This window comes from Coccinella septempunctata, chromosome 8 (assembly GCF_907165205.1).
Source record: "Coccinella septempunctata chromosome 8, icCocSept1.1, whole genome shotgun sequence".
Classification (NCBI taxonomy): Eukaryota; Metazoa; Arthropoda; class Insecta; order Coleoptera; family Coccinellidae; genus Coccinella; species Coccinella septempunctata.
Window position 1 is genome coordinate 32,029,988 of NC_058196.1, and position 14,165 is coordinate 32,044,152.

Below are 14,165 nucleotides of genomic sequence, written 5' to 3' on the forward strand. Positions count from 1 at the left end.
AACTAGAAGAGTTGCTCTTTCAGAATATGTATAACATTTACATCTACGGTTACTTTTGTTGAGAGATAAACCACTCGCAAGCTGACCTTCGAAAAACCTTGAAAAAAGTGGGTTCAGTTAAAAATTCGTCAAGACCGAACGGTTGCACCTACATGGATGAAATTCTCAGATTCATTACTAGAAGAATTGCTCTTTCAGAATATGTATCACATTTCCATCTACGGTAACTTTTATTGAGAGATAAACGACTCGAAAGCTGACCTTCGAAAAATCCTGAAAAAGATGGGTTCAGTTAAAAATTCGTCAAGACCGAACGGTTGCACCTAAATGGATGAAATTCTCAGATTTATTACTAAAAGAGTTGCTCTTTCAGAATATGTATCACATTTCCATCTACGGTTAGTTTTATTGAGAGAAAAACTACTCGAACGGTAACTATCGGTAAGGTTGGGGTCAGTAAGAAATGGTAGGTGTTTCGATAATTTCAATAAGGGAGCTAGACATTCTGTTCACATCATACGCATGAGCCGGCAAGTTTTATCGAATTTCCCTATACTGCGCAATACAAGTTTCATCCAAAAAATTTGTTGATCTGGAGAGAAAAACAACCTATCGATATTTTCGGAAATACCCTTGTACACCAATCTGAATTATGCACAACTGAATAATTTATAGGCGATTCTGGGAAAGCGTCCTTCTCCCAAACAGGAAACATTTCCGAATACCACCATATCATATAACCAATTTAAACCACCTCTATTCTTTCGCGCGTTTTGACTTATTACCATAAATAAATCGAACATAGTGTTCGTCTAGCTCGTTATGAGAAACCATAACAAGGTCAATGTCCAATTTCCGCATTTGGACACGGCAAAACGACTATCAGCAGATCCCCTTATCTCGATTAGCCATATTCGGATGAAAAAACCTTCTTCGGACGATGAGGAATGAGCGGTGTCGTGTTTCATTTGCATCCAAATGGATTTCCAAGCTGCCATGTGAGGAGTTCGCCCAAGAAGTGATGAAAATGAAAGTGTTGTTATCTCTCCATGATTGATCTGAAGTTATTACGCAGTCAGATCGTGCAAAAAACTATCGAAAAACTCGATAAGAATGAGGAAGTAGTAAATGTTGAAGGACTCATCCAAAATAAGAAGGCGTTAAGTACATCGCACATATCTTAACGCCTCAGACTACATGATCCATGAAATATAAAGGCTCAAGGACCTAATGAATTATTGCGATTAAATTTTCATCATGCAAAGACAAGTTTCATTGGTTGAGGATGACTACAGAGCCTATGAGTTGCCTCAGGCTTGTTGAACACGAGTGCAAGTGGCCAATTCATTCAATATTAGCCAAAGTGTGATATCACCTTTCATCTTATGGTACTTTGCCACTAAAACAGTTCGTTAAAGACACAGAAGTGGTTGACCACCTTCTATTATTCCAATAGAAATCGTTTTTAACTGTTTGGATGAGGAGACTTTCGTCAATCTTCTTCATCTTTCTTAGGTACAAAATTTTTAACAACCAAACCATAGTTTAATTCCAAAACTACAACTCTCTGGTCACATTCAATAAAACTAGAAATAAATAACACATTTATTGAATAAATTAAAACAAGTATATACATAATATTTCTAAAGGTTCAAGGTTCCAAACATTCTAGTGGTTCTCGAACTGTTCCTCATTGGTCATAGCAAAACTGTCGTCAGTGTCTTCACCTTAGATCTGATCCAGGGTAAATAATAAGAAAGCCTGGTATAAACGTCTGGGAAACCAGGCTTGGCGCATCCTGAACCGAAGGATGTTATACCTGCCAATATCCATCTTCCATCCTTCAGTATGCATTGCAGAGGACCACCACTGTCACCCTGAAAAAAGAAGAACCAAATCAGAAGTTCATAAAGATATAGTGAGGAATACTAACCACGCAGGTTCCACTAGAGCCATCCAAGTGACCAGCACAAAGATGTCCTGACTTTATGGTCACGGTATGACCGTATTTTTTCCTGCACACAGCGTTGTCATGTACTGGTACCTTGGCCTCCAGGAGTTTACCAGGTAACATGCCATCCTCTACGTCCCTTCCCCAACCAGTTGCCACGCATTTGGCGGTTTGGTTGTAAGTGAGTCTCTTGGTGGGAAGACACACTGACCTTATTCGACTGTCACCAACAATCTTCACAGGGCGGGATAGTTTCATCAGAGCTGTGAAAGTGAGGAAAAAACGAGTTACTATTAATTATTGCATAAAACCATTTGCCAGAAGAGAAGGATAAAAGACAGAAGAAGTACTTCTTGATAATGCCGAACTATAAGTGATCAGAATCCCACCAAATTATACCAATGTCATACCAATATCATGCTGATAGTTGTGGAATCTTTCGTGTATGATGATATCTTCAACAGGTATCCTTTCTTCTGAGTTTTCCTCCACATCCCTATCCCAATCTCCTAGTACTGCCGTCCACAGGGGAGGTAGTGGTAGATTGAAAAGATCGCTGAAACAGATTGACCTCATTCTGAGAATACAAAGATCTAGCTGAGCAGTCACTATTGCAAGGAAATTCGTAATTTCATAACTGTCCATAGGAATTTTTGTGGACAAAACGAAACAAAACAAAGAATACAATATAAAACATAAATGAATAATTCATATGGGGTATTTTATAAACCACCATGGAATCTACTGAAAATATCAGACCAAATTTTTTTGTTCTTGAAAGTTGAATGTGAAGATCATTCTAAATGTTTATAATAGCAGCTGAACATATCATAACACATCAGTTAGCTATTGTTCAGATTCATGCTCGTAGAAATCATCTCGCTGATATTCGTAAAACAACATGGAAAAAAACGTCTTGCTTAGCGGAATTTCATACAGAATTTCACGCTGAAGAACTAATTATTAGTTGGGAGTTTGAATTCTACATGCGACATATATAAAGGTGAACTTTTTTCGGGTCTGAGTGTATCAGGGTAATTGGATCAGACAGAAGCACTTTCATCCAACGTACTTCTCTCTGTACGCAAAAAAATGCAGTGAATATGGAAGAGAAGACAACACAACTATGAAGTTAATTAATTAATCCAGCATTTCCTAAAGGCATGCAGCTATGCGATTTCGAATTTTCTCGGAAAAAATCCAGTCAAAATTAAGGGTTATGTGCATCTCATTTGCAATGAGGAAATTTTCAATACATCTTAGTTGAATATTGTTCCTGAGGAAGTTAATGAAAGTTTTTGATTCGAATTGAAGCATTATTAGATATATAGATATTTTTCCTGAGTTATTTTGTGATTTTTATTAGAAAATTTGTCTGAATTCTAGAACGGGAGAGTGTGAGACAAGAGGCTCTGGATCATTCAGTTATAGGTCTTCTTAATTCATCATAAATTGACTAGGACTTGGTTATAAGCTGCCAATTACCACGGATTAACAACAATCAACCCAAAGTTAATGACGAAAGGACCTAATTGATCATCTGACAAGTGACATAGGTTCGAATTCAGCAATTAGTTACTGTGTTCACAAGATCGAATCAGTTCATGAAGAATCTTGTGGAGTTTGCATGACGTACTTATTTCTATAACACACATAGACATAGAGACATGAACTGTGCCTTCCCTTTATATCTATGCATGAAATACGGTCAAAAAAAGTGACAGAGAGAAAAACACGTCGGGAATGCAGTTGCCTTTTTCTAGAATTTTGATTGGTCTACACTCACCTCTATGTGAACAAAAAAAAGAAAGGTATGTCCCGACGAGCTTTTCTCTCTTTCTAATAAATAGCCAATTTCATGCTGGCATTGCTCAGTCCATGTCTCTATGTCTATGATAACACAGTAGAACTTATTGACAAGTAAAGTGATGTTTAACCATAGACATAGAGACTATGTGTTTAACTGACATTAAATGAGCCGGTCAGAGGAAAAGTGGTATAAGTCACAAATTCCAATTTTTGAGTTATACCGATATTTGGGTACCAAAGGTTGCATATTATTCTTCTTATGAGTGGTATGAGTCAAATCGTCGTTTTGACCGAGTTATGTTTTTCCTCTTAACAAAATTTTCCATACCTATCAATGCCTTTGGTACCCAAATATCGGTATAACTCAAAAATCGGAATTTGTGACTTATACCACTTTTCCTCTGACCGGCTCAAATAAAATTTGAATCGATGGAATTCATCCACTCACTTTTTGACGCAGTGTGCAGCCGTCAATAGCCAATCTTGAGCAATCAGTGTGCCTCCGCACCAGTGTCCTAGAAATCCAAATTCAGGATGCAAGAGTTGCAGAGAGACCTGAAAAATCAATATCACTTAAAAACACGAAGATCCAAATGCATATGAAATGAAATATAGTGAGAATCTCATAATTGGAATGACTTGAAAACAACGATATCATAGAAATGAACAATAACACATGTCAGTGTGAAGTTGACAGACAAAAAGAATCCATCAAGGAACAAATTGAAACTTAATTAAACTGTCAAAATGTCACGGATCATACCAGCCTTTTCGATAAGATACATCCAACAAGTTAACCGACTTATTACAATCTTGAAGGTTGAGCGTAATCCTTCATGATTCTCGCTTCAAAAAACGTATCCCTTTTTGGACGTCCACAAAAACTTCCACCAGCGATTCAATTGAAGATCAATTAAATCATCGAATACGACCCTGTTAGCACCGCATAAGGTCCTCTAGTTGTTCGGAAGTTGTTCAGACAACAAGATTATCGAGATTCTTCTTATTGATCGACTGATGACACCAGTTCCGAGGATTTAGTGCCAAGGCAGGTCGTTGTTATCCTCAGAAGGACGCCTTCAGGGTTCTAGTTACGTGACGAAATTGGTGCATTGCTCGTTAACTTCTTGGTCGACAAGTAAGGGAGCATATATTGAGGTGTATGAACTGTGGATGCTTGATTTTAAACGCTTGAATGTCACAGCAGGAGACACCATCAAGTTAAAGTGACGTTCAAAAGAACTACTGCAAATGGGAAGTTTTTGGCAGAAAGTGTAGATTGTGGACTACTGGAGGTACTAGAAGGTTGAGGTTTGAGCCCAAACTGCCGTTTGTGCATTGCTATGTGAATTCAGCGTTGTTTTGTCTCTGACAAGTTAAAACCTGACGATATGGGAGGTTGTTTTTTCCCATCTCATTTCAGGATCTGTCCAATGGTCCTTCTTTAGAAGTGCCAAGGCTATAAATATGACCTAATCTGAGATATCTGGGACAAATTGATGTTCTGGATGCTCTGGAAGGGAGTGTGAATTTCATAATAAATACTTAAAATTCCAGATTGTATTGATCATTATCTCACTAGTGGATTAAGATAATTTCATAATTCCACTATTGGATAAATTGGTACTCAATACTCATCATAAGTCTGAACGAAACTTCAATTAGAAGGTCATTATCATCATTGCTATAAACAAAACAATCTGATTTTACATTACCAAATTCCTGAAACGTTAGAAAAATATTTGTCAGTCCTAAGCACTCGATTGATCAAAATAAACTACTCAAATAGTCAACCCATATTCTCGTCCTTCCAGATTATGTTAATTTTATAACCCACCATCGAATACAATCATAAAAACCCATGATGGAATCTATTTTTAATTGAAACATTAACTCGACGAGCCTAACATCCAATTTTAATACGTCCATCCTTACTGAATTAATAGACCGTAAAAAATTGAAGCAGTTCGGTCTCATTTAGATTCCACAACACAGAAATATTTGTCCTTCCTCTGTCTGCTTAGATATTTTAGATATTCAAAGGAAAAATTATGAGAAACCACAGAATGCATTGAAATATTTGCGTAAAACTATGTTATCGACCTTGTGGTTCTGCATCAATCATATTATCACCATGACTAGAATAGATACACTCAACGAAAAAAAGCAGAAAAAAGGAATTTTCGACTGGATTTTTGGCAATGTGGTACTCTCGAATTGAGAATGAAGACGAGGTGTCTGGAAGACAAGCTAACCAGCCATATAGATAAGATCTTTGTATTCCCCATCAACAATCTTCAATTCTAATGTCACAGAGTGTATCTTCACCTCTTCTCCCTTGCGAATATATGTGATATAAAATCTGATTTATCGTTCGTTCATCGTCATTAAAACATGACGGATTTACTTGTTTCATTGATAAGATGGGTGTGACTATATTGGCATTAATTATTAGTTACGGCATTCTTCTGCGAATTTCAGAGCTGACAAGGATAATGAGGAATTAAACAGTATTTTCGAATATATCTCATTGGTTGAAGTTTGATCAGGAGATCCTGCACAAGGATTTGGCTTGATACACCCAGCGTCCTACTTGGAAACACTGAAGTTCAATGCTGGATATTGACATAGTTATTTTTATGTATGAGTGTGAAGGAAATACATACATGGATGCTTCTTTATTTCTCGCTTTGTAATAGTTTTTTGTTATGTACGAGGATGTATTGATATCTAGTTATAATAGACCAGTTCCATGCATGAAACAATATTGTGTTACCATAGCAACGAACAATAACTCATTAGAAGTGTCAGTGTGAAGTTTGAGGTCAAAAAAGTAAACCAGAATTACGCAATGAATTAAAAGAAAGAAGATGTCCACCGATATTGTGAATATCGAGCCAGCATCAAGTACCTGTATTTAAGGGTTAAAAGGAAGGCAGATTTACGAAGATATGCTTAATACCCTTGGTGATCAATGTCGTTCGTATGCGACCGTGAAAAATTGGACTGCAAGCTTCAAAAGAGGTAAATTTTCCATTGAAAATGATGACCGATCGGGAAGGCCAGTTTCTGTGTCAGTCCCCGAAAATATCTATGCAGTTCATGACATGATTTTATCAGACCATCGAATTGGGCTAAAACGGACATCTGAAGAACTGAATATTTCATACGAACGCGTTCATCGTATAGTTCACGTCAATTTGGACATGAGAAACATTGCTGCAAAATGGATTCCCAAATGGTTGAATGTTGACTAAAATCGTGCAAAGGTAGAAGCATCGCGTTCGATCTGTGCTCGATTTGAAAATGATGTAGACTTCTTAAACCGAATTGTTACTATGGATGAGACTTGGGTACATTTCTACGATCCAGAAACAAAGCAACAATCGATGGAATGGCGACACTCTGGTTCTCCAAGACCTAAGAAGTTTCGTGTCCAAAAATCTGCTGCAAAAGTTCTTGCTTCAGTTTTTTGGGATTGCCTGGAGTAATCATGATTGAATTTTTGTATAAGGGTAGAACAATAACCGGAGATCACTATTCGACATAACTGACCACTCTACGGGAAAAAATCAAAGAGAAAAGAAGCGGAAAGCTATCCAAAGGTGTTTTGTTTTTACTGGACAACGACCCTGCACAAAAATCTCATGTTGCCATGCAAACAATTCGTGATTTGGAGTTTGAATTACTAGAACAGCCCCTCTATTCACCAGATTTGGCTCCATCCGACTATCATCTCTTTCCTCAACTGAAAAAAAGTTTAAAAGGTCGTAAATTTTCTTCCAACGAAGAGTTAATAAAAGCTGTGGAGGTCTGGTTTGCAGAGCAAGAAGACACATTTTTTTTTCAAAGGTCTAGAGACGTTGCAGTTTCGCTGTAATAAACGTATCCAATCAAGAGGAGAATATGTTGAGTAATAAAACATTTTGACATTGAAATTTAGTTTGGTTCTATAGTAGGCTAAGAATTTTCCAATATATCCCTCGTAATTGTAGAAGGCACTGATATTCTAAGACAGATTTTCTAATCTAATAGTTATATCCAACTACTGGGTTGATTCAAGCATTCGACACATCCTTTCACAAACTCTGATCCTTAAGTAGCGACATCCAGAGCCTTCAAAATGACCTTGCAATGAAAATATTGATTTTTCCATGGAGTAACTGTGAGATTCCTCATTTTTGAAACGGAAAAATTCCTGATTGTACCACTATTCACTTGGAGAAGGAAGAAGCATGAAATTTTCTCTCCAATTGACCATAAAAAATTCAGATCTTCATCCATAAGGAATTGACGTCATCGAAAGGATAATGTTACATGCGGATTCCCCAAAAAGAATCGATTTTTTATATTTTCACGATTGCAATACTTTCTCTAGAGAAATCAGGTAACTAATCCTGAGAAAAAAACAGAAAACCCTAGCCGAATAGCATTCAACATTCCGCAATGGTACGCAAAACTGAAATATTCCTATCTGACTCGAAGGATCATTAGCTACACGAAAAATTCCCGCTAAAATCCCAACAATGCACATCATCCATATGCTGTCAGTGCAACGAGAAAGTGATTTTATTGCAGTGAAATCTACAACTTCTTCTTGAGCCAGTGAGAGCTGAATGGTAGGTGCTATAAATAGGAGATGGATGCACTTGGCACTACATCTCTGAGCAACTTGTTACGTCATTATGCAGCATAATAATCGGATGGCTTTGTATTTACAGAAGTGTCATTGACCCATCTTTATTACTCATCGTCAGATCGAAATCTAAACGCTTCTTTTTCGAGATAATACACCATTGGAATGAAGCACAGACAAAATTATGGCGCTTTGGGAATTTTCAATCGACAAATGATGACACTAAACCTCAGATTTCTCTCTAGACGACTCTAAAGGAGGCTGTACTAGCTAGTAGGCTAGTCCTGAGAATCAAAAGTTGGGTGGTAAAAAAGATGTTACCCTCAGTCGAAAAGAAATGAAAATACTCTCTATCTAGAAGCTAGTTCTAGGGAAAAATTTGCCTGAATAGCTTCAGCCGAAAGCTTTCTATCACTTAGATGGATCTCTATATCAAATTTGTAGTTTCTTGTTTAATTATGACCATTTCTTTGACATTGTTCAGTAAACACTATAGAGGAATGTATACAGTTCATTGTACAAATTTTCAGAAATATATGGCTCATGAAATTCCATTTTACAATTCATCTTCAGATAATTTCTCTTGAATTATTATGAAGATGAGGACCTACAGATGAATTCCTTAGCTCAATACTGCTCCCCTTTGCTTTTGTCAAGAGATCCAGGAATACCTTCCAAATTGAGCGTTTTTTAATGAATGATTGCATGTTTAATATCCACCCTATTTTCGATATCCAACGATAATGTAAATTCAATAAAGCTTCGAACTATAAAAGATGGAATTTACTATACTGAAATCACTCCTTGAGATATGTTTTCGCTGAACCTGTATAGCTATCTCTGTTTGATTTGACGAATCCCATTATTCGCGAGTTAAAAATAAGAATATGGAGACATAAAGGTCAACTTATAATTACCTTCTGAATTATTGAGTATTCGGCCAATAAAAAAACATTTTAAATCCTCAATTAATAGCCAGCTGAATCTGATACGGAACGTTTAATCTTTAATCGCGATTTTTAATTTGATTATATACGGTTCGATGTTCGGAATGATGTACAGAAGATTGGTGTCCCCTTGCTATAAATCATTTTTATCTGCGGAATTATTTGCTTGTATAAAACTAATTAATTCGATTTGCAAATTCAGGTGGTTATGAGGATGGTGAGGTTCTCACACTTGATCTATGATAAGGGAAGAAATTACACGAATTTTTGTTGATTACCCTTCATAATACAGGATGTTTACTGAAGTGCCACCTTTTTTTTCGACAAATGCAGCCATTCATTTGCACTCTTAAAAAAATCTACAAAAAATATTATTTTGATACATTCCATCTAATTATTTATTGGTATCCTCAAACAACAATCAACAGATGAGTATACGTCGTACAAATATTCTAACAGTAGATTCTTGAAGTCAAAAGAAACATGAAACATTTTTTCTATACCAGTTTTTTCGATTCAGTCCTGATAAAAAGATATAGCCATTTTAGGTTTTCATAATGAGCTGTGCCAACCCTGGAAAAACAGAATTACCTTCAGAATAAACTAGCCAAATCTGTGACACTACATGTCTGTGGATATTTTAAGCAGAGTTGTATTCAGCCAATTTTTTTCAAATGTTCATTAGACAACTTCCAACTTAGCTTCAAGAGTTGAGTTCTTTGAATTTTTGGAATTTTATGTTACGTAATGGTCATTATGAGAAAACTGTAAGACGTGGGTTATATCTTGTGTTCGGTAAAGAATCATCAAATGAATGAAAAACTATATTCCAAAATTCATTTCATTCGATAAAACCGTTTGCGAGATGGAACTAAAAATAACATTTTTTTATGGATTTTCCAGAGCCTGTATCTTTGAAACCAAGCGGATTCGGAAAAAAATGGTAAAGGAAAAAGGTGTTTCTTTTGACCTCAAGAGTCTATTGTTAAAATACTTTTACGAGTCAAAAATTCACCCTGTATATTAGGGTACCCATCTCAGAAGTTGAGTACAAAAAACCGATTATGCTTAGGGTCTTTTTAAGGGTTGTACCAACCTCACTCAGCAGTTTGGACCCAATACCAAACAAAAAACACTTATTTTTTGTTGAAAAATCATCCCTAGACAAATTGCTCTAGAACGCACCCTGTATATTTGTAATTCTAAAAGAGTCAGGGCCAAAATAATAATCCTTGTTCGTGGTTATACGTTCAGACAAGTGACACAAGTGTAATTTGAAGCTTCAACCAGTATAATTCATCTTCAACTCACCTGCCAAGGCCAAGCTCCCCTGACGCTCTGCTTCCCCTGTATAATCCTCCCAAGAGAACCTACTCGTGGCTGCCTGGACCTCCTGACACTCCTCCCGCAATCTGCACAAGAACACAACATAACACTTTAATAGCACAGAACACTCGACCTCAAACCAATAAAGCTCCAACTACCTTGCTGCGTGGATAAGATCACCTCCTGTATCACCAGCAGGATCAAGATGGCCCTGAGCTGGTAGCTCATCTCGCGATGTGTGGACCTCCTAGCGATCCAGCTTCAGATCTCGTACCAATCGATCGGGGATTGGGTCCAAGGGGTTCTTGTGGTGCATCGAGGAATGGAACTCCTACAACTACCAACGGTCTGACCGGTCGTTTGAATGATCAAGTGAGAGTGATAGTTATAACAATGAAAGTGGTCGCATAGCTGGCGTACGAGGCTTTGGCTATCCACACTTTATTGTAACCCAGATAAGCGAGTGGGAATTGTAGATGGGAATAATTGAAGTGCTCAGATTGATGGTGTTGTCGGTAATGAGTTATTGTGCGCCATGATTGATTGTTTGGGAGATTGGATGGAACAACGCGGGGGTTAGAAGTTTATTGCTGCAGTTTTGATTGTCCGTACACGGAATTGTTGCAGATCTCACTGGAAGTGACTCACTCGTCAACTTATACTTAAAATTCAACCTGATTCTTTCTAGAAACCTAAGAAAATCAACCACAATCTTCAGACTATGTATTCCAGCTTATTGTAACCTCCCAAAGCAAGAATTAGAAGTGAGAATGGACCTCGTTGGTCGGATGGACATCGAAAACAATCCCTGTCTTGTCTGTAGGTCTCTATGAGCTTATTTTTAACAGGAAAAATGTATTTGTTGTACTGACTTCATTCAAAGTTGGAGACTTGTAAGTATATGGTGCGGTGTTTAGTTAAATCGTCTTCTGATTCTAGTATTTCATGCTTTGGTGGTCAAGGGACTGCTACACATGAAACTCCAAGGAGTCAAATCTATATAGGACAATGATTCCTTTAGGTTCAGAACACATTGAGAACACCAGACAGATGTATTGCTCCCTATCAAATCATTTCTACAGGGTAGTTTTTGACTTGTACAAATATTTTAACAGCAGATTCTTCAGGTCGAAAGAATAACTTTTTTCCTTTACCATTTTTTTCTAATCGTCTTGGTTTGAAAGATACAGGCTGTTGAAAAACCATAAAAAAATGTTATTTTTAGTTATATCTCAAAAACGGTTTTATCGAATGAAATGAATTTCGGAATATAGTTTGTCATTTATTTGATGAATCTTTTTCGAATACAAGATATCACCCACGTCTTCCAGTTTTTTCATTATGACTATCAAGTACTATAAAAATACCAAAAATTCAAAGAACCCAACTCTTGAAACTAAGTTTCACTCTATCTAATGAATATTTGAACGTTTTGTAAAATAGAAGTGTTCCTCATATTTTCTTGTATAATGCGCCGTTTTTGAGTAAATTGATGTTCGAAAATCAAAAATTATCTGTGAAATTTGATAAATAGGGTACTCTGGCTGAATACAACTCTGTTCAAAAGATCCACAGATGTGTAGTTACACAGATTTAGCTAGTTATTCTGAAGGTAATTCTGTTTTTTCAGGGATGGCACCGTTCATTATGAAAATTACTATATCCTCGGCTATATCTTTTTATCAGGGCCGAATCAGAAAAAATAATATGGAAAAAAAGTGTTTCTTTTGACCTTAAGAATCTACTGTTAAAATATTTGTACGAGTCAAAGACTCACAACTCCAATATGTCATCATATTGATCCGGTTTTTTCAGGATACAATCCAAAGATACATCTACCAATAATCCGCTCCTGGAATCTTTAAGATTACCTGGAGAGATTTCAATCTCTTCTGGACAAAAACACGATGAAAGTCCATAGGAGACAAGCTACTGTTGAGCATTTCAATTAAGATAAATTGCATTGTGCGGTAGGTTCTATTCTTTACGTCTAAGACACATGTACATTAACTAGATGAATATTATTTACTTCGGGGATATCCTGTATGTCCCGGCTAAAATTAATTACAGTTAAAACGCTGCCTTGGCCTGTTCGAAAGCATGTTAAATGTCCCGTGAAAATTTCAACAAACTACTTCAGCTTGAGGCTGATCAGGAATTATCTAGTTCTAAGAATCTAGGATCCACGCTGATTTTCGATCCATTTCCGATTTTTTCCTGTTTCTTTTTAATCAATTGAAAGGTATTGTAACATAGGCTCACACAAAAAACGCTGGAAAACAAACAAGAACTCTGTCGTTTATCTCCATTTTTATTTATTCAGTTGGTTCAACATATGGATGAATACCAGTTCTTCTATGCCAATGGCTACTTACAGAAGGCATTTTAACCGAAAAAAAAAACATATTTCAACGATATTAGAGCACAATCATGTAGAATGTTCGCAGAAATGAACCATTTAATCCCCAACCATCTCCGTCCAACTGCAGCCTCTTGGATTTTACAGTTCCTTCCAGAATCTCTCAGGATCCTTTACCCTAACAATATCAAATTGAAAATGGTCGTTCGCTCGGCAAACTCAGGGTATGTAATATCGTGGCTGCTTTTAGAGAAAGTGGCAATTGATCCAGCGGTCATCTTGGCTTTATTCAAATTATCCGATTGTTTTATACGTACAACGATAAGTAGATGCAATACAAGCGATCAACGACCAAGTTTCTCGAAGAAAGTTACCCATGTTAGGATTCTTTATTGGCATATAATTGATATAAATTAAATGTTGAGTATTGCCTCGGTTTATGAACGGTCGAAATGTTTGCGTTCTACCTAGAATTGAAGGAAAATGCTGTTTCGTTCGATAATCCTCAAAATACACCCCTGAAATCGGGTACTGTAGGAAAAAAATTTGATTTACACTGTTAATTACGTATTGAAACACCCAGAAAACTCTTAATAAATCTTCATTCCTTAAAAAAAAAGTTTGTTTCGTGAAAGTCAATTGAAAATGTGAACCATTTAATTTGCTATTCAGCTTCTTTGAAAAAAAAAGCTCAATGAAACTTCCTAAGTTAATTTCTATATGCATTTTTGAAGACGAACAGGTCAATTTTCGATCAATTGCTCAACTGACCCTGAGACAAAAAGTTGTCTTAATAGTGGATGTTCTGTTAGTAGCACACAAGGGTTTTCCACCCAAAATCATGCCTACAGGTGAAACTATAATCAGTGTGAGCGTGTTTATAAACGTAGTAACATATTCCAAACGTCAAAACCTTTTCAAACAGCAACATGTAATTCGATCTTATAAGAGCCTGAGTTAAAATCGAAAGTATGGATAATTAGATGTTTTATACTGATAATGATAGCAATGATAGGGAAAATAAACTGAGGATTTCGATCATCATCTGTAGTTTCTTATGCTTGGTCGAACACGTACTTCGCCTGCTACAATTCCATCGTTTTTCACTTCGCTTTCTTTCCATTGAAGCTATTCATT

General features: G+C 36.6%; 1 protein-coding gene across 1 annotated transcript; it reads right to left on the reverse strand.

Annotated features, from left to right (window-relative positions):
• Positions 1-1,591: 1,591 nt before the first annotated feature.
• Positions 1,592-11,173, reverse strand: LOC123318894 (chymotrypsin-like elastase family member 2A). Its single transcript, XM_044905670.1, has 6 exons — positions 10,828-11,173; positions 10,655-10,755; positions 4,209-4,315; positions 2,362-2,507; positions 1,934-2,214; positions 1,592-1,877 (listed from the first exon to the last, which is right to left on the reverse strand). The coding sequence occupies exons 1-6, from the start codon at positions 10,895-10,897 to the stop codon at positions 1,698-1,700; spliced, it is 885 nt and encodes a 294-aa protein (XP_044761605.1). The 5' UTR covers positions 10,898-11,173; the 3' UTR covers positions 1,592-1,697.
• Positions 11,174-14,165: the final 2,992 nt, after the last annotated feature.